The sequence below is a fragment of the Trachurus japonicus genome, chromosome 16 (genome assembly GCF_045865225.1).
Source record: "Trachurus japonicus isolate A0001 chromosome 16, Traja_1.0".
Taxonomy (NCBI): domain Eukaryota; kingdom Metazoa; phylum Chordata; class Actinopteri; order Carangiformes; family Carangidae; genus Trachurus; species Trachurus japonicus.
The window spans coordinates 4,587,042-4,610,933 of NC_140922.1; the positions used below are offsets into that span (position 1 = coordinate 4,587,042).

At 44.1% G+C, this 23,892-nt stretch overlaps 2 protein-coding genes across 2 annotated transcripts in view; both read left to right on the plus strand.

The window, feature by feature from the left end:
- Positions 1–3,041: 3,041 nt before the first annotated feature.
- Positions 3,042–14,141, plus strand: meox2a (mesenchyme homeobox 2a). The gene is made up of 3 exons (XM_085803484.1): positions 3,042–4,029; positions 8,545–8,717; positions 13,133–14,141. The coding sequence occupies exons 1-3, from the start codon at positions 3,453–3,455 to the stop codon at positions 13,349–13,351; spliced, it is 969 nt and encodes a 322-aa protein (XP_085659610.1). The 5' UTR covers positions 3,042–3,452; the 3' UTR covers positions 13,352–14,141.
- Positions 14,142–17,139: 2,998 nt separating this feature from the next.
- Positions 17,140–23,892, plus strand: part of agmo (alkylglycerol monooxygenase) — a 60,771-nt gene continuing 54,018 nt past the window's right edge. The window contains exon 1 of the mRNA XM_085803485.1: positions 17,140–17,507. Within this exon, the coding sequence (XP_085659611.1) occupies positions 17,379–17,507 (129 nt within the window). The 5' untranslated portion in view covers positions 17,140–17,378. The remainder of the gene's footprint in view (positions 17,508–23,892) is intronic.

Here is a 23,892-nt window from a genome sequence, read left to right on the forward strand (position 1 = left end):
ATGTTTCTCGGCTTTTAAATACACATGAACACAGAGGAGGCACCACCGTTCCAACTTCCTCTGATCACAGTCGCTGTTTCTGCACAAACACAAAGCCCCTTTAATCCAGGAGGGGAAAGTTGCTTATTTTCCAATCAAGGCCGAACCCAGATCAGGCAGTAAAACCACCGTGTTTTTTAAAAGTTCATGTTGGAGAAAGGGTAAAGTGGCAGTTTGCATATTTGTTTTGGTGCCACAGTAGCACTGAGCTGTGTGTTTGCTGCAGCCACAGGTTGGAGCAGCAGGTTTACCTCCATCAGCACAACACACGTTGACGATGGCGATGGCGATGGCGGCGGCGGCCGGCCCCTTCCCCTCCGACTCGGGCTCTTTATGAGTTACACCTACTCACCTTTATAACCTCTTCACCTCCTTTTTTATTCTCCTTTTCATCTCACATGTCATCACATAATAGGGTTCAACAAATATGTGCTCCAGCAGGCCAGCACAGGTACTTTTAGATTTATGACACCGATGGCTCAGGCCAGTATTCACATATCTTCAAATGTGGGTATTTCCAAGTCCAAATAAAAAGTTTCCAGTTGGATTTTGTTCAATTCTGACTGGAAAAGCATCTGAAACAACATTTACACCATCACGGGACACAAAGAATTCTCCACTGAATCCAGAATAATGGCATTTATTTGGGGGGGGTTAGTGGCTCTTAAAGGCTGCACCTGTGTTGAGTGACAAGCAAGATCATTTTCAAATAAGATTAAATGTGTAGAGAAAATGAAATTGTGTTGTAAATCTGACTGGAAATGAACAAAATGACAGAGGGTGGTGGTGGTGGTGGTGGGGGGGGCACGTCATATTTTCATAATAAAAGTCCAGCTTGGGCCCAATATATTAATATAATTCTATTTCACACCCAAACACACTCACACTTGTTCACACAATGGGAGATTTTGCCTCGTATTGCACACAAGGGGAGAAGACTGAAAACACCCACGCCACAGGCCGTCACTGCTCTGAGACCAGCGACAGGATTGGAAACACGTGCACATTAATACCTGCTCGAGGCCCCGAGCAAATATATATATTTATATATATACATATATATATGGCCCGGGCTAACCTGCTAATAGCCTTAATTTGTAAAGTAAACAGTAGAAGAGTTTGACACTCACTCACCTAAGGTGCTTTTTCCCTCAGCTGCTCTGCCTCTGCTGCTGCTGCTGCTGCTGCCTTCGTTCACAGGCTTTGGAGGGACTGGTGCTAGTGGGGGTGTGGAGAGGAGGGGGGGGGGCAACGGCAGCAAAAGTTACAGCCTGCCTCGGCCATGCTATCTGTTAAAGTCATTTTCCCTCAAAGAGGAATTAATTTCCTTTCTCCGGCGGCCCACAGCGCCTGTGGCACAGCCCTGTGTCGTCCAGCGCCGGTCCCCACCAGCGCCCGCTTATTGTGACCGTCCATCTGTGAAACCTGTGTGAGCCACGGAAACTCTGAAACGGACCTTCATATTCATTTTGTGTAGTATATTATTCCATTTTGATCTGCGCTGCATTCACTGTACCTTTCTGCCATTGTGTTACAGACGGACTGACTGTTGGCGTTCTGACTCCAAGGATTTAGAGAGGAAGGGAATAAGTGTGTCAGGTGATTCCTTATTTTTAATACATTAACATTTGAATACAACATAATGACTTTTTATTTACTATACATGTATGATCTTAACTATATAAATTACACAATTTCAGAGACAAAAACTGATATTTTCTTTCAGTTAATATCCAAATTTTTTGCATCAGAAATGATTTAAATGGTCCGATGGAAAGTATATTTATTTCTAGCAGGGTCTTGGTCTAGATCCTAACCCTACAGAATGATAATAACAATATCAACGATGATGATAATGATGAGACAGGGATAAAAGAAGCTGGTGACGGAGTCTTTGCTCTCCCAGCTGTTAACTGGCTACGTCACCTCTGGAAAATGACACTTTTATGGCCAAAGCTGATTTGAGTGAGACACTGACCGACAACATGTGACACCAGTGTTTGGGGTGGGTGGGTTTTCAGGTCGGGGGTGGTTGAAATATTTTGTCTTATATAAAAACTCTGGGGATTTCTGGGATTTTTTTCCTCCGGCCACTCCACTCCACAAGCTGCAGATATATATATATTTTTTCTGTCTGTTTGAACTTATTGAAAATAAGAATCAACTTTTAAAATGATTATATTTCAATTTGTCTCGTTACAGTGGCCACATTTAGGAAATGAAGAAACTGGAAGCTGGTGACCTGTGTGACCTCATATCAAAGGTGAAATTTGCACCTGTATTGTTTGTGTGTATTGATTTAATGATGCTTCATTTTAAAATAAGAAACAAAATGATTGGTTAAATTCAATTAAAACTGGTGGATTTTAAAGATTAGGTGACCTGTGTAGATGACAAAATATTAACACCACATGTCAGACGAGATCCTGTTGCCCTGCGATCAATATTTTTATTTTCTAATTATTATTTCTCATGTTCCTTTTTAGAGACACACGGTGATGAACCTGAACTCTACATCACAGACGCAGGCGACACCCAGCACGAAGGGGGGGGGCTTCGCGATTTCGAAGCAGCAGGTTTTTTTTCCTCTAGACAAACTGTGTTTAAAGGGGTCAAAGCTGACAAAGACAGGGCGACACGCTGAGTTAACCCCTGACACCTCACCCCCCCCCTTCTCCTTCCATCTCTCTACATTCCCTCACCTCCCCTCCCTCACCCCCCCTCCCTCACCCCCCACTCCTAAGCCACACCCATGAACCATTAAGGCTGTTTTCTTGCAGGGGAAAAAAAAAAAAAAGATGGCCACCGGAGGTCAGATCCAAGTCCAAAATAAATTGCCTTCTTTCCTGAGGCTCAGCCATTTTAATAGTACAGATTTATTGTTGCTGTGCTTTTTGGAGGGCGATCATATGTATGTGGTCAGTAGCGCGTATGCAGTCTGTGACCCAGCCTCCCTCTCACGTTACACCCTATTTATAACATCCCCTCCGCCGGCTCCCCTCGTTCTGCAGTTCCTAGGAACCTCCTTCACAGCTCCCAGCTCCAGTCCCCTGTTCCTCCTGACATCCGAGAGGCTCTGCTGAAGCTTTACCCTGGGCTAACTGTTTATCCTGTACAGCCTGGCAACTGGCCGCACGCTCCGGATTACCACAGGACACCCGTTTCAAAACACACTCTGCTTTCTGCTCTGACTATTTGAATTGAAGGAAAAAAGTTTTATTTTTTGGGGGGGGAGAGTTTGTCAGAGGAGGGAAAAGGAGAAGCATCTTGGATATGTGCTTGTGATCTTTTTTCTTTTTTTTTCTTTCTTGGTTGATTGAGTTAACTTTTACCCTTTTTCGCTTGCCCTTCTCACCTTTCCCCGGAGGAGCCGTGTGTGTGTGTGTGTGTGTGCGTGTTGTGTTTTGCACGCGATGGATCACACGCTGTTCGGATGCCTGCGGAGCCCCCACGCCCCGGCGCAGGCCCTGCATCCCGCCTTCACCCAGTCGCCCCTGACTCTGCACGGACGCTCGGACCACGTCTCCTACCCCGACCTGGCCTCGTCCTCCTCCTCCTCCTCCACCTCCTCGCCGGCGCCCTGCATCATCTCCAGCTACCCGGCCGACGACGCCGGCCTGTTCGCCGGGCAGCACCACCACCACCCCCACCACCCGCACCCCCACCGCGGCCACCTGCCGTCGCAGCAGCATCACCACCCGCCTCAGCACCACGCGTCCTGGCATATACCGCAGATGCCTTCGCCCGGCGGCGGGGCAGCGGCACGCCACAACCTCTGCCACCCGCACTCCCATTCATCCCACGACAGCGGACCCTCGCCCCCCGACCTGGGTCACCCCGGCGGGCCCAGCATGTGCGCCAGCACCCCCACCCTGGGCAGCGGCAGCACCCCCACGGGGGCCTCCTGTGTGCCTGCAGACTTTGGCAGACAGACTCTGTCACCTGCTGAGGCCGAGAAGAGGAACAGCAAGAGGAAAAGTGACAGTTCAGGTAAGAGGAGCTCACACCCACGACGACCACTTTTACTTCTCGACCTCGGAGCATGATTCTCTTCCTCTGCCAATCTGATTAAAAAAACAATCTGCTTTTGACAGACGTCACCACCAGAGCCTTAATGTGAAATTCTTCCTGGCACGTCTCTGCTCGGACTTCTCGTTAGATAAACATCATCTCATAAATATCGGTGCTATAAGAAATTCCAAGCAGAGCAGAAGAATAACACAAACATCTGTACTTGTCATTCTAAATCTTTCAACAGCGCATAAGTGCAGAGATTCTGCAGCTCCGATAGAAAAACAAAACAAAAAAAAACCAGCTGTCTGAAAAAGCAGTTTGTAGGTGTTGGCTGACGCGCAGCCAGGGTGTTGCAGCAAGGCAGAGCGAAGCGTGGAGCAGAGGCCACATCATAGCTGTGTGGGCACATCTGACTGCTGCCATGTTTTGTTTAAATATCACATCTGGTTTTGTTGCGACACTCTTCTGAGGGTAGAAAATCAGACTCACATTAAAGAATTAACGTCAGGGATTGTAAAAGAACACACCGGAGCCTCGCGCCGCGCTTAACGCCCGACACACCGAGGGCTCTCCGGCTTTTCTCCTTCGTCTAAACCCTGTGGTTAAAATAAATCACCTCAGCTTTAACCAAAGTAAAACCAGTGTGTGTCACATTTGACAAAATCAGCGCTCAGTTCAAAGCGCTGATTGCAGATGTCATTTCCAAGTGTATATATCCTGACCAAACACCACATGGATTTATCTTATTTATTTCAACATGAAAGGAAAATAAATAAATCAGATGTTTTATGGTTTTTTTTTCATGGGTTATAAATTATTTCTCTCTCCCGAGTAAATATTCCAGCACATTCCTCTGAAAAGAGCTTAAAAGAGAGTCGGAAAGATTTATTACACAGGTTTACTTTCATATATTCAGCAGACAGAGTGTAGGTTCTCTACGGTGACGTGCACCTGCACCGTGAACTTCAAGGCCACTTCTCTGTTTTTAGTTAATTTGCGATTCAGTTGAATTTGCGACTTGGCACTTTGAGGCAGCCGCAGGTGTCCCGACCGTGCTCTTTAGAATCCCCGGCCAGTTTCTATCCATAAATAATGCAGCTGTTTTTAAAAGCTCTTAAGACACACAGAATTACACAACTTCTGTGTTAATAATAATGATAATATATTGTACATAGAGAGTTAGAAAGAAGAAAAAAAAACACAGCCTCTTCTAGAGACTGTACTGAAGGAGGTAACGCCTCCCTGATGACCTGCACAACATTTCCAACCTGCAGTCGCCACAATAATCAATCACGGCATGACAAACTGCCGGGGCCGGGTCGCGGGAGTTCTCTCAGGGAACGTGATATTAGTGAGAGTTCTTAGTTTTCCAGGGAAAGTGTGCTGGGCGCTCTCTCTCTGTCCATGTGAGGATCGGCTGCGGGCCCTCGCCGCTGATCCTGCAGCCTTTAAAGGCCTCTTTGTACGCAGCATTCTAAACCACCGACTGATACAAGTGGCGCATGAGGAGCTTTTTTTTTTTTTTTTTGCACCCGGGATGCTGGTGATCATCTCAGGGGGAAGCCAGCGTCGCCCCCCCCCCCCCCCCCCCTCAACCCACTGCAGAAATATTACGAGACTGACTCTTAACCGGCCGTAACGGATGGACAGTGTAACGGCACTGGAGACATGTATCTGTAATAACACCAAACGCTATAAAGAGCAGGTCAAATCCTCATTACTCACTGATTTAACAGGAACTCCAGATGTTATGATCTGAAAAACAAGGGGAAAAAGGAGTCAGGCAGCGTACTAACGTGCCAGCACCATCGGAGCTTTTCAGGAGGCTGGAGCACGGCTCGGCTTTCAATCCCCACGGTTCAGTTTGTGCTGAGCGTCCCTTTATACTACAGGCAAAAAAAAATGTTGCAATAGAATCTCTAATCCTCAAATTCAGCACACCACCTCCTATTTCCTCTCCTCTTTTGTCAAATTATTTGGAGAAAAAAAACAAAAAAAGCAACAACCCTCAGCCTCCAAATCCCTCGTCCCCTGTAACAATAGTTGCAGCACACTCATTACATGTGCTGTACATTCTCTCCACGCTAACACCAATCATGCTGATTATTAGAGAAGGGGGGCTTGGGGGGGGGGGGGGGGGCTTGGTTGCTGACTCAATCAGCTGTCTAAATATCACAGCGCTGCCAGTTGCATGAGATAGAGCCCCGATTGGGTTTCACCATCTGGACCAGAAACTTAAGCGAAACCTGAATTTAGATACAGAAACAATAACAAAACCTGAGAGCTCATTTCCATGCTCAGGTTGAACCCCCCCCCCCCTCACTTTTTTTTTCTCAAATATGAAGCTTCTCAGATTTCTGCTCCTAATACTCAGTTGTGATTGTTTCCTCAAGGAAGGGCCACAGGGTGGGCTAACGAGATGAGATGAGCCACCTCCCTGCTATTTTTTTTTTTTTTTTTTTTTTGAGGGGGGGTGTCTGGTTTCTGGGGGAGAACCTGTTCATTTTCTCGTTTTTTTTTTCAAGGGCCCTCTGCAAGCGTGTCTATCTGGGTTATGTTTGCATAGAAAAAAGAGCAGCGCTGTCTGAGGGAGTGGTCGTCCTTTTAAAAAAGTTACTGGATTTTCTGGTGGAACAATAAAAGGTGCTTGAAGTCTTATTTTGTTGAGGCGGTGTTGTAAAAAAAAAAAAAAAAAAAAAAGGAGACGTGAGGTGCTGAAAGCTTCTCGCCGCCGGCCAGCCTTTTCCTTTTTTTCCTGCAGATGCGCCGATGTATTTCTTCTTTTTTTTGAGAAACACGGCGAAGAGCATCAGCATTTTGAGTGTCCGGGGTCACTGCCCCCCTCGACCCCCCCCCTGCACCGAGGCCCTGGCCCACGTGGGAAACCCTAAACAGCGTTTGTATTTTTCCTCATATTGTTCTCCCTTTTTTGTGGAGAGATGAAAGTTACAGCGGGGACCTAATTGCTGCGGTGTAGTGGCTGTGTCATAAAAGCCCGCCGCTCGTTTTAACTCCAGGGCTGCTGGTCTGAGAGCAGCTGGCTGTGTTATTCTTTTATTTCTCTTTACACAGTGTCTGTGTTTACCAGAGAGAACGAGAGAGAGAGAAAGAGGGTAAATACGCTTCAATCAGCCACACACTGTTTGGAGCTGCTCGGTTAGAAATTACAGGGAGGGAGAGGCAAGGTCAAGGGGGGGGGGAGCCGGACACAGGCTGCGGGTCAAGCAATGATCTGTTTCATTTCATAAAATTTGTGTGGGAATTCTTGCAGTTTATATATCTGTTTTGTTTGTCCTTGGCTTTCAAACTGTGGAAGTGCCATACAAATATAACTTTTGTAGAGCAGTTTCAGTTTACCCTCATCTTCTCCTCGGCCTCTCAAGGGAGTTATTTCAATCTGGAAAAAAAACAAAAAAAAAAACACTTAATTAGAAGGAAGATCCTCTTTCTGGCAAAGAAAGCCAGCCGACAGGGGTCCGTCCACGGAGAGACGGCCTATAGGTGAGGAGACGTGACGTGGCCGCTCAGACTTCAGACTGCAGCACAACTATTTACAGTTTGGCCTGACGCAGGCCCCGCTCGCATTAACACACTCTACAGAACAGGACCGCAGATGAATTTGCATGCGATTGCCGCTGCCTTTCGAGTGCAATGTGCAACTGAAGCGTGCCCAACAGCGAAACCACCGAGGGCTGCTCACAATAGGAAAAGTTCTGCAGGGTAAATTAACCGTGCGTGTTTTCTTTCGGAAAGTTTTCTTCGGGAAAAGCCAAAACAAAAAAAAAAGTATTTTCCGGGGTGATGAGCTGAAGTGGAGATGACACATTGTGGGGATTTTTATTTCTTTATATATTTATATCTCCCACAGTCTCTTCAGAAAATCCATTCAAACTGTATTTGGTGCACACACATGTATTAGTTTTATTCCCTCAATTTCATCGGAGCATTAGATTTCCACAGAATACATTCTGTTATATTACTGGATAATTTGTTATAATGTTCTTATTTTTTTTGTTTTTTAGAACTGTTCTGTTCTGATCACAGAAATGATTGTTTAACCATGTCCTTAAAGATACAAAACTGAGCAAAGGAGGTTGATAGGTGAAACAGAGACGTGGCTGCTTTGTTTCTTATTTAAAAAGTGTTTCTGTAGAAGCAGATTCCTTTTAAGACAAAGACAAATTAAATCCATGTTGGCAGTGTAGAAGCCAGCTTATTGTAACTGCACAGCTGCCACAGTCAGGCACACATGTGCAGCCGCCCGTGAGTCTTTCCAGCCACTTAAAGCGTTCATAAACAATGACTGAACAATAAAGTGTGATTGACAGCTCCCATTGTTTCCCTTACCTTACCTCCTTTTCTTTCCCCCCGCTGACTCGCACCTGCCACATAAGATTTGCTTTATTTTTTTATTTTTTATTTTTTTGTGTGTGTGTTGCATATAAATCTGCCTCCGAGTGGAGCTGAAACCTGTGTGGTGTTTGGTTTCAGAGTCCCAGGACGGGAATTACAAGTCAGACGTGAGCAGCAAGCCCAGGAAGGAGCGGACGGCGTTCACCAAGGAGCAGATCCGAGAGCTGGAGGCCGAGTTCGCCCACCACAACTACCTAACCAGACTAAGGCGCTACGAGATCGCCGTCAATCTCGACCTCACTGAAAGACAAGTATGTGCCTTACCCACAGCTGCTTGTTCCCCTTAGCTTCAGATGTTATTACCCCCCCCCCCCTCCCATTCCCACCCCCACATGAGCACATTAATGCCATGTTGTGAAAACAGAGGTGGCCTCGGGACAGCGACAGGGTTCCTCAGCCCCGCTACTGTGTTTTTGTAACTTCGGCGCGAGGGGCTATTGTGCTCCAGATGTGGCCGTGTGACGGGACTATCATATTCCAGATGTTCCTGTCTATTCTTTCAGGCGGGCCACAGTCAAGACAGGGAGACGGCCTGAAGGAAGTGCTGTCTAGCAAGTCACTTCCTCTCTCCACACTGCCCCTGCTAACTCAGATTGGTCTCAGAGCGTGGGCCGCACCGCTGTTAAAAAAAAAAAAAAAAGAAAGAAAAGAAAAAAAGTGCAGGCACATGAAATAAATAACAGGAGACAAATGGTTGGAGGAAGGAAACGCAGTTGAGCCCGTTGTTCTCTGACACCCGCTTGGAAGCTGTAAGTCACACTTAGTTGACACATTGCCAGTGATATTTTGCGGCGTGATGGACTGGACATGAACAACAGAGTGGAGCGCTGCAGGTGATTCCTCCTCACCAGGGTCGCAGGTGTGAAACCTTACACACCATGTCTTTAAAACCTTCTTATGTCACGCTACATTTAAGATGTGTTGATAATTGGATTAACAGAGTTCATAAAAAACAACAAACTCTGCTGATTAATTCACATGACCCGTCTGCTAAAGTAAACCATTTGGTTTTCTGCTTTCCACTTAGCATCAGGTGACTCCATTTTTTCTTATGCATGCAGCCTTTAACAGGGACATGGAAGTGGAGTCATCATTGATGTTTTTGGTTACACCTTCTTCTATTATTATAATGTCACCTGGTGAGGAACCTGCTCTGTAGGCGAGGCGGGTTTACAGTAGCATGCACCCCTGGTCTAAAAATGTCTGTTAATGTGAACAGTTCAGCAAGTGGAAGATGAAATCATCTCCAAAAGGCATGAAGTTACAGATGACACATTCCCTTTACATTTTTTTTTTTTTTTGTTAACAATTTTTTAACATTCCCTTTACATTTTAAACAATATATTTTTATTTTATATTTTATCTTTTTCATTTTCCAAATGAAAGAAAATAGTGAAACTGCATAGTTAGTACCTATAGCCCCCCCTTTGGAAACTATCACAATAGTAAATATCTTGTCTGATACCTTGGTCAAAGTTATCTGAGAGCTCCAGTCTCCTGGGTTTCTCATTCTCTTGCAGGCTGCAGCTTTGTTTCCCTTTTTCAAAATTAAAGAAGACAAATAAATAAAACATTGATATTGATTCAAATATTGCAAAAGAGTGTTTCATGTTTAACTTTGTGCCTTTTGGGGATCATTTCATCTTCCACGTCCTTAACTGTTCACATTAACAGACATTTGGACCAGGGAGCCCAAACTTTTACATGCCACAGTATTTGTATCCACCTTTTTCCGAACGTCAAAAACGTAGCCGGTTTTGCCGGTTTTGCTCTTCCGGTGGAATTTTATGTTTACGTTTCCATGGTTTCGGTAGTCGCGGTAAATGCATGGATTTTTTTTTTTTTTCCCCCCAATGCAAATCTGTAAAACGGATGGATCATCACACCAGCTTTTAACAGTGGATATCACACAAACTGACATCCGTGTTAAAAGCCAGCGTTCATAGATCCATGCGTTTACCGCAACTATGACAACGACTGAAAACCATGGAAACGTAACCGTACAATTCCACCAAACTGGCAAAACCGGCTTCCGGGTTTGCCCATAGATGACGATCAGAAACTTGTGGATAGCTCCAATTTAAGACACATGCGATTCTATGGTCAAATGTTGCGATATGTGATTTCAGTGTGAAAGGTCACTTTACTTTTCATTTTGACTAAAATTAATATAGAATTGATGATTATATATTATATTATATATATTATATTTTTGTCGGGTCTTGTCGCTTCATGTCAGGAGGACATGTCAGTTACAATTCATAGTGCAGCCTAGTTTGTGGTGCTTTGTGTGAGGTAAACGAGCTGAGATACACAAGAAAGGAATGATAAATAATTCTAACTTTAATTTCATGAGGGAGTGTGTTGTGATAAAGAGGAAAGACGAGATGAGAGTTTGAATCCTTCAGAAACGTCTTCATGACCACAGGAAACTGTTGCTCCATCACTGCTGCTCTTCAGTAAAAGCAGTCAACGTGATATCAGCACGTCTTGGCCCCCCGGCAGACTATCGATTCATTTTGCTGTGTTGTCAGGGTTCAGAGTTTGAGGTTCAACCCCCCCCCCGCCCCAGATGGGGCCGACCGTGCTAAAAATACACAGGATCCACTCGTGATGGTGGTGCGTGAGGAGCGTCGGATAAAAACGTCACAAAGAGGAATCTCCCCGCTGAATGAAACGGTCTGCAGGTGTGTTTTAATGAGCGCTCGGAGCGAAGTGAGTTGTAAACCTGCTGGGTCACATTTAAGATCTTACTCATCAATCCAGAAAGCAACTGGAAACTGTGACATGAAAAGTGATATCAGACTGTGTAAGTGATCATCTGCTTCTGCTTAATATTACAAAACTGAAAAAAAAAAAGAAAAAAAAACATTAAGGGAATACATCTAAATACCAGCACGTCAGGCAAAGCTCCATTTAACTCCACAGGGCCACCGAGCTCACACACTGCCACCATAATTCCACTTCAGCCGTCTCCCAGACCGTCGCAATTAATCTCTTTTTGGTGGGCTCCAAGCGCCATTAAATGTGCGTGAAATTTCTACAGCTCATGCAGCAGAAGTTGTGTGTGTGTATGTATGTGTGTGACCTCAGTTTTGTCGGAGGGGGAGAAATTCTACAGCAGGAGATAGTGAGGTAAATATTGGCCACGGCGCCTGATTTACGCTGAAGAAGCCTGATGGATGTTTTATATCCCTTAAAAAGTGGAGCATTATAAAAGTAGAGCTGCAACAATTATTCAAACAATAATAGATTGTTAAATTAATCGTCAACTATTTTCATAATTGAATAATCGGTTTGGAAAAAAGGTCCAAATTCTCTGATTTCAGCTTCTTAAATGTGAATATTTTTTTAGGATTAACATTTTTCAGAATTTTTTAACATTTTATTGACCAAACAACTAATCGATTAATCGTTTAAATAATCGACAGATTAATATATAATGAAAATAATCGTTAGTTGCAGCCGTATATGAAAGATGACAAGAAGGCAGAGCTACATCACTGTAGGTTTGTTTGGACCAGAATGGGAAAGAAAGAGTAAAAGTGTGTTTGTGTGTAACAGCTCCATCAAAACCACACAATTTGAATGTTGTTCTAAAACTCTGAGTTACATGTAACAGCATCTAAACGTTTAAACCCCAGGGTGAATTACAGAGTGAAATACAGTCAGTGAAATGCTGATTAAACAACTGGTGTGACTAACCTGCTCGTCATCCCCCCGGACTAAATTTAGCCTGCTTTTTAAGCTTAGCTGTCTAGCTGTGATTTCTGTCCTGTAAACTTGAAACAGGGCAGTGCAGGGCTCGCTGTGGCTTTCATCATCACCGGGGTGGCTTCTTTTTTTGGAGTGTATGTGTGAGTGTGTGTGTCGTGCCGTATAAGCGGAGGTTTTCCGAGCTGCGCATCGAAGCAGAAAGGGTTAAAAGGGCCAGAGAGGTCAGGAGTCGGTAGCGGTGGTGTTGTGAGCCGGAGTGTGCACGTAAGCCCCGAGGATCACATGTTTGGTTTGACATTAGAGCCTGGCATAAATAAGCGATCCCTTGCTAAAGTCCCACACACACACACACACACACACACCCCTCCTTCCCCTGTCCCAGTACCAGCCCCCCCCTCCTCCCCCTCCTCCCCTTCCTCCTGCTCTCAGAAAAGGCCCCGAGGCTTGTAAAGAATCCGAGGTGATACTCAGCACGGCGTACGCCCCTGACGTGTAAGACAAACGTTTGTGCTGTCAACTAACTTCCTCACCATGTGACCGGCCCGGTCCCCTCGGAATGACACTCCCCAAAAATAAACCCACCCTCACACCACCCTCACCCCCATCCCTCCTCCTCCTCCTCCTCCTCTCCCTCCCCCTCCGGCGCATGTGTCGACACTCGGGGAGCTTCTGCTGCTACTTGACGTGCAAACTGTTTTAAGCAACAGCTTAATCATCAATCTGAGAGACGTAAATACGGTGGAGTCTGTTGAGTCAGGGAAAAACAGGTCGACGCCAAGCGGCAGATGGAACAGTGCATGCACAGAGAATTGCTGCTGAAGAAGAAGCTGCCAAACTTTTCTCTGAAAGTTGCTGCAAAGCCTCCCTCACTAGCTCTCTTGGTTATTATGGTTATTTATCATGTCTCATGTGGTTTTGACCCTTTCCTCCGTCTGCTTCGCCACGCCAGGTGAAGGTGTGGTTCCAGAACCGGAGGATGAAGTGGAAACGGGTGAAGGGCGGCCAGCAGGGGGCGGCGGCTCGGGAGAAAGAACTGGTGAACGTGAAAAAGGGGACGTTGCTGCCGTCGGAGTTCTCGGGCATCGCGGCGCTGCACCACTCGACGGACTCCTTAGCCAACGAGGACAGTCACGACAGCGACCAGAGCTCCGAGCACGCCCACTTATGATGCACACACACACCCGTCCCCGTCCCCGCCCCCCTCACCCCTTGCCCCCACCCCCCTCCGAGTACAGGCCCTGCCTCTGCCTCAGGACTGTCCTTAGAAGGACTGCTGTTTGCTGATTCGCCATCGTCATACAACGATGCTAAATAAGTGTACAAATGTACAGTGGAATGATGTGTGTTAGAGAAAACAGTCGTCATGCAGGCAAAGTGTATATTTCAACAAGTGAGCACATGAAGCAAGATGGTGAAGATTTTCAAAATACCATTGGTTAAAAAAAAATTCCTTTTATAAATGCCAAAAAAAAAAAAAAAAGAATATTATAAATATTGAAATGTGACGTTTTTGGCTACAGAAATTTTTTGGAAAATCATATTTAGTCAAACTGTTGTAAACATTCCATGTTGTGTGCCTTGAGAGAGGCAGGCTGCGGCTTTGATTTGCACTGTTGAGCACACAGTCTGTGCCTCAGTCAGTTTCTACTGTATAAAATGTAAATTACAATGTAATTGAGTTATTGATCAAATCAAGTGCCAGGAGATCAAATTTGCCTAGCTAATATAAATGATCTGTAAATATTCCTCAGTATTGTCTTACCGTAACAATAATTTTATACCCACACTATTCAGCTCACGCAGTAATAAACACTGACAGTTCTTTAATTTTCTGCCTGGTGATGACATTTTGTAAACAAATCTGAAACCCCGAAAAAAAAAGAAAAAGGATTTTTATTAAATCTTTTTTTCTCGGGACGGTTTTCAATTGAATAAAATTTAACCAGTGGTAAATGGAATTTCTTATGATTTCATGTCTTTCCATCTGCGCGTCCATCCATCCAGATGAGTCCAGGCTGATGTATTTGTGTTTCATGGAGCGAGGCTGACATGAATTAAACATTGCACAGAGTGTAGAAAGCTGGTGATGGGGCTGCATGCTAAATTCACCTTTGCCTCGGGCTAAGGTCAGGATTCCTGCCAAGACTTGGAGAGAGAACCCGCAAAGGATCGTATTTCGTTACAAAATCCAGTTGAAAATAATTTCATGACTTGATCTCGTCTTTCACCACATTATGATTGTGCATTCTAATTTGTTTGAGGAGGCACCTCACACGCCATGTGAGCTTTGTCGTTTTTCTTTTTTTCCCTGCTCCCTGAAGCGATCCACGGGATGAATGTGGTCCACGCTGCAGCTAGTATTCAGCTCAAACTGTGGAGGACTGGACCTCCATGATCCAACTAAGCACAGTATGAACCTTTAATTCACACAACACTCCAAATATGGCTGTTACTTAACCCGTGGTGATTATTGACTATATTGATTCTCAACTAGTCAATACAGAAACACCAAAAACAACTTAGCGAGTTGGCCTCAAACTGTATTACATTTAAAATAGTGTCTTTTTTTTAAACATCCCTCCAAACCTTCACCAGTGGTCATCTGATGGTCAGTTACAATACAGCACTGCTGTTATCATGCAGAGCTACGCGATCATCACTGAACTGGGTCCGCTAATAGATTCTAACAATCTGACGTAACATACCTTTAAACTGATTAAACTGTCTTTGTGCAGATACTCAGCTGTGTAATCAGGGCTAATCTACCGGATATCTAAGTGTGTCAAAGGATGAAGCCTCTCATAATACTCTAACTGTATTATCCACCAGTTTGCACAAGAAATGAAGTGGTTCACGTAATGTGCGGTTTCACCATAGGACATCAGATGTGTTTACACCTGACTGGAACAAGTCCAACAGTGTTTGGCAGCCATCATGCTACTGGCCTCTCGCTGCCCTTTCATCAAAGCTCCCATATCAAACACCGGACAGGGTCAAGACCAACATTAGCCTCTAAAGCCATTAAGTCGTCACATCACAATTACCAGCAGCGTGTTATTATATCACAATCTCTATGAAAGTCTGATAACAGTTATTATGAATGAACTGACAGTGTAAAAAGTCTTTAAGGGTTTCACTGGGGTAAATGTGTCTAAAGGGCAGATCAGCAGTATATAAAATAGACCTTTTTAAACATGGCCTTTTTGTCATTCGTGTATCCAAAGAGTTTCCCTCAGCCTGTACAAAACGTTTTCCCTTTGTTGTTATTCGTCTTTCCCTCTCCCCTCAGTGACTTTTCCATCTGGTCTGACAAACCTGATCTGATTATGGGTCTCTCTCTCTCTCTTAACTCTTCTTCGCTATGAGCACCAGGTCTGTGGCTTTCATTGACGACACACACACTTAATGTCCTCTGTATATTTTATTTTCTGGGAATGTTATCAATCTCAGAGGACTTGACACACTCACAACTAAAAACTTCCACATGGTGGATTTTTCAGAAGCTAATTTCAGGTCTGATATTAAAAGCAAGTGTTTTACATTTTGGAAAATACTCTAGCTAGTGATTCCCTCTGGTGGTGAGCAGAGAAGAGGACTGATACAACCTTTATATATTGTATATCTATTAAATACTGCTGCAGGTAGCAGTTCATTAGCACATGACTGGAAGCATTGGTAAATAACTGTCTCTTTCTCTTTAATTAACATGTTTTATCTAGACTAAAATTACACTTGGAGGTTAAGCAAGTAATGTAAGATGTTTTAGAAGTTTCTGTAACTTTAGAATTCAATTTACAACTGATTCTCACAGCGATAGATAAAAAAGCAGAACCTCCATGTACTGAAAGCTACCTCTCCTACGTAAGTAAAATTTTACTTGCAGTTTTATATTTGAAGTTGGCTACAACTTACTGTAAAAGGAGCTATTGTAAGTTTTGCTAACGTAAGCATCAACAAATTTATTTGCCAATCCCACCAGTATGTTAGTTTAGTTTGTTTTGACAGGGACAATGGATTTCTAGTTGAATAAATGACATGTAACTTGTTCCAGGGAGAATGGAGCTCTATGCCTTCCACCTAGTGTCTCTTGGCTGTAAACCAACCTAACCCGGTGTCCCAGCTCTTGTCTCAGCAGCACTATGTCACAAACGTAACCCGTAAACGTAATCTCTTGTGACAGATTAGACTACACAAATATCGTATATGATAAGTAACGTTGTCCACTGCTCAAGGGATTGCTTTCTCGCTGGCTCTGTGAAAAACTAAAGCACGTGGCTGAGAGGAGGGTTAGCAGAACAGCAGAGAGGCCATCAGACAGCAGACTTCTCCTTTAAAATAGATTCCAAATGGGATTTGAAACGTGTGATGCACAGAGTTTATAGCTCCTTCTCAACTCCAGTTGGGCTTTTACATGTGTGATTTAAACAAGAAACAACACAAAGTGGACATCCCAAAGAAAAGAAAAAAACCTTCAGCCATTACATTACAATCCAAAATGCTGGGACACCCGAATCCATAACCATAACTGCACTCTATTGTGTAATCACCAACTCTCGCGAGATGACGCCACCGGGACGTGACACCTGGTCGTACCCCAGCACAGGTAAATGAACCTGCTGCTCTGAGAGCCGGGGCAGTAGGCAGTAACCAGTCGGAGGGGCAGTTACCGGTCGGAGGGGCAGTAACCGGTCAGAGGGGCAGTAACCAGTCAGAGGGGCAGTAACCAGTCAGAGGGGCAGTAACCGGTCCGGTCGGAGGGGCAGTAACCAGTCAGAGGGGCAGTAACCGGTCCGGTCGGAGGGGCAGTAACCAGTCGGAGGGGCAGTAACCAGTCAGAGGGGCAGTAACCAGTCAGAGGGGCAGTAACCAGTCAGAGGGGCAGTAACCGGTCGGAGGGGCAGTAACCAGTCGGAGGGGCAGTAACCGGTCGGAGGGGCAGTAACCAGTCGGAGGGGCAGTAACCGGTCGGAGGGGCAGTAACCGGACCCTGCAGCCGCTCCACAGACACACACACTCGGCTTCCTGTGTGTGACACCCCGCTCCGCTGACAGACAGTTACCCAGCTGACCTACTTGAAGTGAAGAAGAGACTGACTCTCTGTTAGAGCCGCCACAGAAGAGACTGAGCTGAGCGCGTGAGGCTGCAGCGTCAGTAGTGTACGTGCGCACGTGACCCGACCCCCAGCCGGACCGTCCATGGCGGAAGCTGCGGGACTCGGTCCGGCGGCCACGGCGGCCACGGCGGCCCGGGCCATGTTCCTGATGCTCACACCCAATGAGTCCTCGTTTGAGAGGCTGGAGCACGTGCCTCCCTATGTGCAGCAGGTGGGTGCCGCATCTCTCGCGCTCACTTCTAATAGGTGTTGTTTTGTTGTGCAAATGTCAAACTAGTTCTCCCTCAGTCCCACTCCCCCCACACTGTTCCACTGTTCCACTGTTCCACTATTACACTGTTCTCCTACTGCAGCAGAAGAAATGACAACTCCTGTATCAGGATGGATGGACCACTTTCATAGGACCCAACCCAACTTTGGTTTTTTAAGTTTTAGTGGAACAACAGATCTCTAGTGAGATATAGTCTGTTTTAAGGCAACAAAACAGCTCTGATAATTCAATATAGTGTGTAAAAATAACAAAAATGTCCTTAGGTTGTTTACAATAGGAGGTTTGCTCTTCAGAAAGTTACTCAACCTCTTTAAAGCCCTTTGGCTAAACTGTGTGGCTATATAAAATTGCGTTGCCTTGCCTTTTCCATCCCAGAAGTCTAAATCAACTTGTGACCTTATTTTATCTTAAATTGTTTAAAAATGAGAGGAATAAAAAAATAATAATGACATGCATGGGCAGATTTGTTCTGTGATCTTGTGTTAACCTGCTGAATAAGTCTGGTTATGCTTTATTTATTCTGGCTTGCACAGAACTTGGATAATCTTTGTGCAAATGAGACACAAGAGACTAAATGACCCCCCCCCCCCACACACACACACACACACACACACACACTCTGACCATTTACACTTACACATTAGTTGCTTTGTGTTGCGTGCCTGAGGAAGTTATGTAAGTGCAGTGTGAGGGTGCCGACTGACCTGCAGCCAGGGTGGAGGCGAGGAGGGAGGGGTTGGATTTGATTATCATGTTTATCAGATTTGAATTGGATTATAGATGCAAAGGCTGTGTAAATGTGTCAGGACTCTGACATGTCAGATATAAAGTAGCCCACATTTTCTGACAAATATCAACAGGCTTTAATATAAAAGTAAACAATACATGTATGTAAGCTGGGCTGCAGATTTCAGTGGAAATACTCACTTTTACTTTTCATTTTTACTTTAATAGTGTAAAACAGATGTTGTGATTATTGTGGGGTCTTGGATATGTCATTTGGCCGTGTTGTAATTTTCGATCACATTGTGATTAGTTGTGCAGCTGTGATGTAAACTGTTGTCTAAACACGTAGTACTGTAGAGCAACTGAAGCCAAAGCGTTCACACAAACTTGTTTGACTAGAGCTGCATCAAGTGGGAGATGGATTACCTACACAACACTCGTAAGCACTGTTGTGATAACTCAAGGGTGTGACTTTGGGCTAAAACATGAGGTGGGCTTAACCCCACCCCATGTCTGCCTATGAGGACAAAAAAAAGTCAGCATGTGTCCTATAGGGAAGAGAAAGAGTGCAAAATCATTAACTTTGATAAAAAGACAAGGCTAATTTACTTTTTTATTTTTCCATATTAGTAACAATGTATTTCAGTCATTTACCACCATTATTCTTAATGCATTCTGTTTTGTTGTTTATCAGTGATGGTGATTAACATGTTTATTCTGACAGGACTAATGCTTATTATTAATTTATCATATCTCCACTTGCCACTGTGTAGCTATTACTTGCTGGGCAGATAATGATAATGAACTAATGATTTGTGATAGGCTACAGGCTATGACAAGGCTAACAGTCAGCCTGCCTGCAGAGGCATTATGAATATAGCACTAAACACCTCACCTTGTCATCAATATAATGTAAAGACCTAATTTCCTTGAGAGAGAAAAGCCGATCAGTTTTCAGATCAGATCAGATCAGATCAGATCCTTCCAGCACATTTGCCCTGTGGCGTCCTCCTCTAGCTTTAGCTCTAGCCACTAGCAAACTAGCAACCTGCTACACATTGCCAGATAAATTAAAATATTAAAGTTGGCTTGCAAATGAATACTAAATGCAGCTTTCATGATTTTAAACAGTTTTTGAATGTATTTCAACATGTGTTCACGAGGATGGCTGACAAACAATTTTTAATGACAACAGAGTCTGTGTCTCACAGATGGGCATTTTTAGCAATTGCAATATTCTTATCAATCTCATCAGCATAACCAGTGCTACATTACTTGATACATTTACAAGGTTAAGGTTTGGGGCGGAGCCTATTGTTGTACTGAGAACATCAGGCTACTGTCTTTACCATTAAAGCAGCAGTAAGCCACCCGGTGGTTTTGTCTAACTTCCTGTCAGCAGATGGAGTTAGCAGTCCCCGCCCTCGTCCCTACGTCACCACATTCACGCGCATCCCTTGGCTGCAGAGGACCGCCCCTTTATGCCGTTCTCTCTCCTCATTGGATAAAGGTTGTAGGATACAAGGAAAGTTTTCTCCTGGGCTCAGAGCAGAGCAGAGTGACTGACCCGTGTTTCAGACCAAACACTCTATAGAAGTGATTGCTGTCGGAAGATATAACTATTTAAGACTTATATTAACACAAACATTCACCTTACTTCTGTTTTAACATCAAAAAATAGCAGTGAAAACCAAGTGTAATTTCAAATGCATTTATTAAACAATAACAGAGCTTCAGTTACTTTGTTGTACTTCCTGTAATCAGACGTTACAGTGACAGTGAGTGTATTGACTTCTGTGCTCTGCAGCTTGATGGCCCAAATAGTTAAAATAAATATATTTTTGTTAAACACAAGATAAGATAAGAATACTTTATTGTCCAATGGTTTAAAAACACAACTGCTGTGGTGCATGTGATTCTCACTGAGTTGAACTATAAAAGGCAATAGTAAAAGTAAAAGTAATTCCTTTTCATCTTAGTTTGTTAGCAGCTAATGACAAGCAGCAACCAGCTTTGCCAGATAACTTCAAATATAACTTTGGGTTGTCTTGCAAATGAATATAAAATGCAGCTCTGGGATGTGTTTTTGTCATATTATAATAAACAGAATATCTCCTCTGGCTGCACAGGCATGGCCCACTGTTCCCTAGACAAAACAATCAATCACTAAACAGAAAATAACAAGCAGATTAATGAGTCATGAAAACAATAGTTTAAATCTGTACAGATGTCCACCAGCCGGCCACACTGATGACTGAAAACATGTCACCGTCACCACAGTGCAGTCAAGTCCATCACCTCGCTCAGTCCACGTCATGGCTTTAATAGAGACTGAAAAGCAGAGCTGAGCTCCTCACTGTCACTTTACGGTGTCTCGTTTTCCTTTTTTACTGCGCCCGATGTCTGCTGCAGGTTTACCAGCACATGTTTGTTATGAGGTTTTATGGGGCACATCAGGGGAGGAGAACAATTACCCCCACAGCAGGAGTCCTTATAATCCACTACCAAACATGATTAAACAAATTTGTTATTGCTGCAGGGCTTGGCGGTGATAAAAGTTAGCATGGGTGTGTGTGTGTGTGTGAGGAGTTTGTGACTCAGCACTGTTTACAGTTTGTGATGTGTCATTAATTATCCTGCACGACTGTTGTTCTCTGATCCCACCAGGCCAAATTAATTAGACAAAACAAAACAAAACACAATCTTCTAATTTTGGACTTGTGTGGACTTATGACTTCTTGCGGGTTTATTGCCAGGTCTCTCAGCTTTTTGGTGAAGTGAACATAAACACAGTATAACTCAGACAGCAGTGATAAAAGTCTATTGTCAGGCTACAAGCCTTCGGCCAACATTAGCCGTCCGCAACCTTATAAAAAAAGAAAAGAAAAGGAAAGTTTGTTTGGGGGGGAAATAAAGACATCTGGTCCACAAATGTCATGTAAGGTTGAATTCAGAAGAAAATAAAATAAAATTATTAGATACCACAACAAACAGGCCCAAGTATGCTGCAGTATAAAATAAAAAGACTTCCCCCTAGTGTGATTTTTAGTTTGTTTGTACAGAGATAAAAAAAAAAGCAGGGAAAGACATTTCATTGCACGATCAAAAGGGACAGAGAGAAAAACATTTAAATAAAGGCAAAATGGAGACAGAGATGGAAAAGGTCACAGATGCAGGTCAGAAAGACAAAACAAAAGAATAACAAAGACAAAGTTCTTTCCACTTCCACACACAACATGAGTCTGAGCTGCACTGCTGAAGAATAGTGAGGTAAAACTATCTGCTGGACAGGAGAGAGGGAGGGAGGGACGGTCTTAGGCCCCGGTCCAGACGGTCCAGCAGGATCATCTCCGTCTCAGAGGGTTTGGAGGAGGTCTGGAGGAGGTCTGGAGGAGGTCTGAAGGAGGTCTGGAGGAGGTCTGGAGGAGGTCTGGAGGAGGTCTGCCTGCGCTGCGAGGCCGTTTGTTAGCTGCGGCTCGGCAGTCGGCTGCCAGATGTTGGAGCGTTGCGTGTGATCGCGTGTCCCTGTTGGTGCTCTCGCCTCTGCCTGCACACACACACACACACACACACAGTCACGTCACACACCTGCATGCTAAAGTGGAAGCATTCACATGTGGACATGCACACACACCGCCATGCACAGTCACTCTTACTTACCATTCACACACACACACACACACACTTCCTTCCCTCCCTCCCCAACCTGCAGATGTGCTCCTCTGCGGTCCCGTCACGCCCTCCTCCCTCTTGGCGGGGCGGGGGCCATGTGTCCCAGTTTTGGGCTGCAGACGCTGGGAGCTAACGCTAACCTGCAGCCTCAGCCTCAGTCCTGACCCGTGTTCTAACCCCGTCCCTCTCTAATGAGTTCCATGTTGGACAGAGCCATTAAGAGGTTCTTACATGTTTCCAGCCCAGTTAGAAATGGAGGCCTGTCGCTGACGGTTTGGTTAGTGCTCACCATTTGTTTTGTCACAACTAGTTACTAAATGTCGTCCATTGCTGCCGTACTTGTGCAAAAACGCCATTACATTTAATCTGACTATAAATTATTGTGATTTTAGACAGCTTTTAACGGGATAGTTCAACATTTTGACAAATTGGTGTACTGCCATAATCCCTGTAGTTTTAAGAGTAGGTTCATTACCTTTAAAAAGCTGTTTTTAGATCGGCGGTGCAGAGACGCGAGCTGCTCAGCTAACGCCACAGAGGCGCACGGTATTTCCACATTTCCCTCATCAAACTAAATACACAGTCCAACAACTCCAAAACACTCTGGTGGACAAGTTGTGACCTGCACATTCACCACGCTATGAGATAATAACGTATTATTATGTAACATTACAACACGTGAAGCAAATACTTGGAAATACTTGCGCTTTTTAAATCACTCTGCTGAGCAGCCGTGTCTGGGATGTAGTTCCGGTTACGCATTTCCCTCCAAAACAACTCTGTGTGGTAACGTTGTGTTATTATTTCATAGCGTGGTGAATGTGCAGGTCACAACTTGTCCACAAGAGTGTTTTGGAATTGTTGGATTGTGTATTTGATGAGTTTGATGAGTGAAAGGCAAAAACCTCACGCCGTGCAGAGCTTGCGTCTCTGCCCTGCCAATCTAATAACAGCTTGCACCGATGGTTAAAGGTAATGAATCTACTCCAAAGACTATAGGCGAATTTGCCAAAATGTTGAGATATCCAGTTTAAATGTATTTCAACATGGTGGTCATGAGGATGACTGCCAAACTTTTTTGATGACAATAGAATCTATGTATCTTTCACAGATGGGCTTTTTTTTTTTTTTTTTAGCAATTTCAGTATTTTTATCAATCTCATCAGCACATAAAGTATAGTGCTCAATTACTTATATACATATAGATATATTTTTAAAGTTAAAATAAATAAATACAGGAGGGCCATGTCCAGCTGTGTTTTCCTGTCAGACACATACAGTACCTTCACAACTGAGCCTCTTGTTGTGCTGAGAACATTAGGCTACTGTCTGAGACTTTCCCATAATGTCAATAACTAGCCAACAGTGGAAACAAGTGTAATTTCTAATGCATTTAAACAATGTAAGACGCCTCAGTTACGTTGTTGTAACTTTCTGTTGTCAGACGTCACAGTGACAATCAGTATGGACTTCTGTGCTCCGCTGCTTTACATGCTATTTACAATAGCCTAATATAAATAGTTAAAATAAATATATTTTTGTTAAACATAAACATCTGCTGTGGTGCCTGTAATGCCCACTGAGTTGAACTATTGTCGCAAAAATCAGCGAGTCTAGTGAAAAGTAAGATGTATTCCCTTTCATTTCAGTTTGTTAGCTGCTAATGAAAATGAATTGTCCATCACATATTTCATCCATGTTGCTGCAGTGTGTGTTTAAAGAATGTGATGCTGAAGAATCTGCAACGTGTGATGTTTAATAAAATAAGACTGATGTATTACAGCGTGAAACTGACATAAGAACATGAAGTTTTGATTTCTTCTTTATTGTTGCGCCATCTCTCAAAAACTGTAGAGATTTGTGCCTTTTTAAAATCTTGAACGTTTTCACATTGAACTGGATGGAACGGGCTGATTTATGTTGGGAG

Excerpts from the sequence above, each read along its gene's own strand:
- meox2a (XM_085803484.1), top strand. The coding sequence starts at position 3,453 with ATGGATCACACGCTGTTCGGATGCCTGCGGAGCCCCCACGCCCCGGCG. Across the intron at positions 4,030-8,544 it reads GAGGAAAAGTGACAGTTCAG|AGTCCCAGGACGGGAATTAC; the intron begins GTAAGAGGAGCT and ends GTTTGGTTTCAG. Across the intron at positions 8,718-13,132 it reads TCGACCTCACTGAAAGACAA|GTGAAGGTGTGGTTCCAGAA; the intron begins GTATGTGCCTTA and ends TCGCCACGCCAG.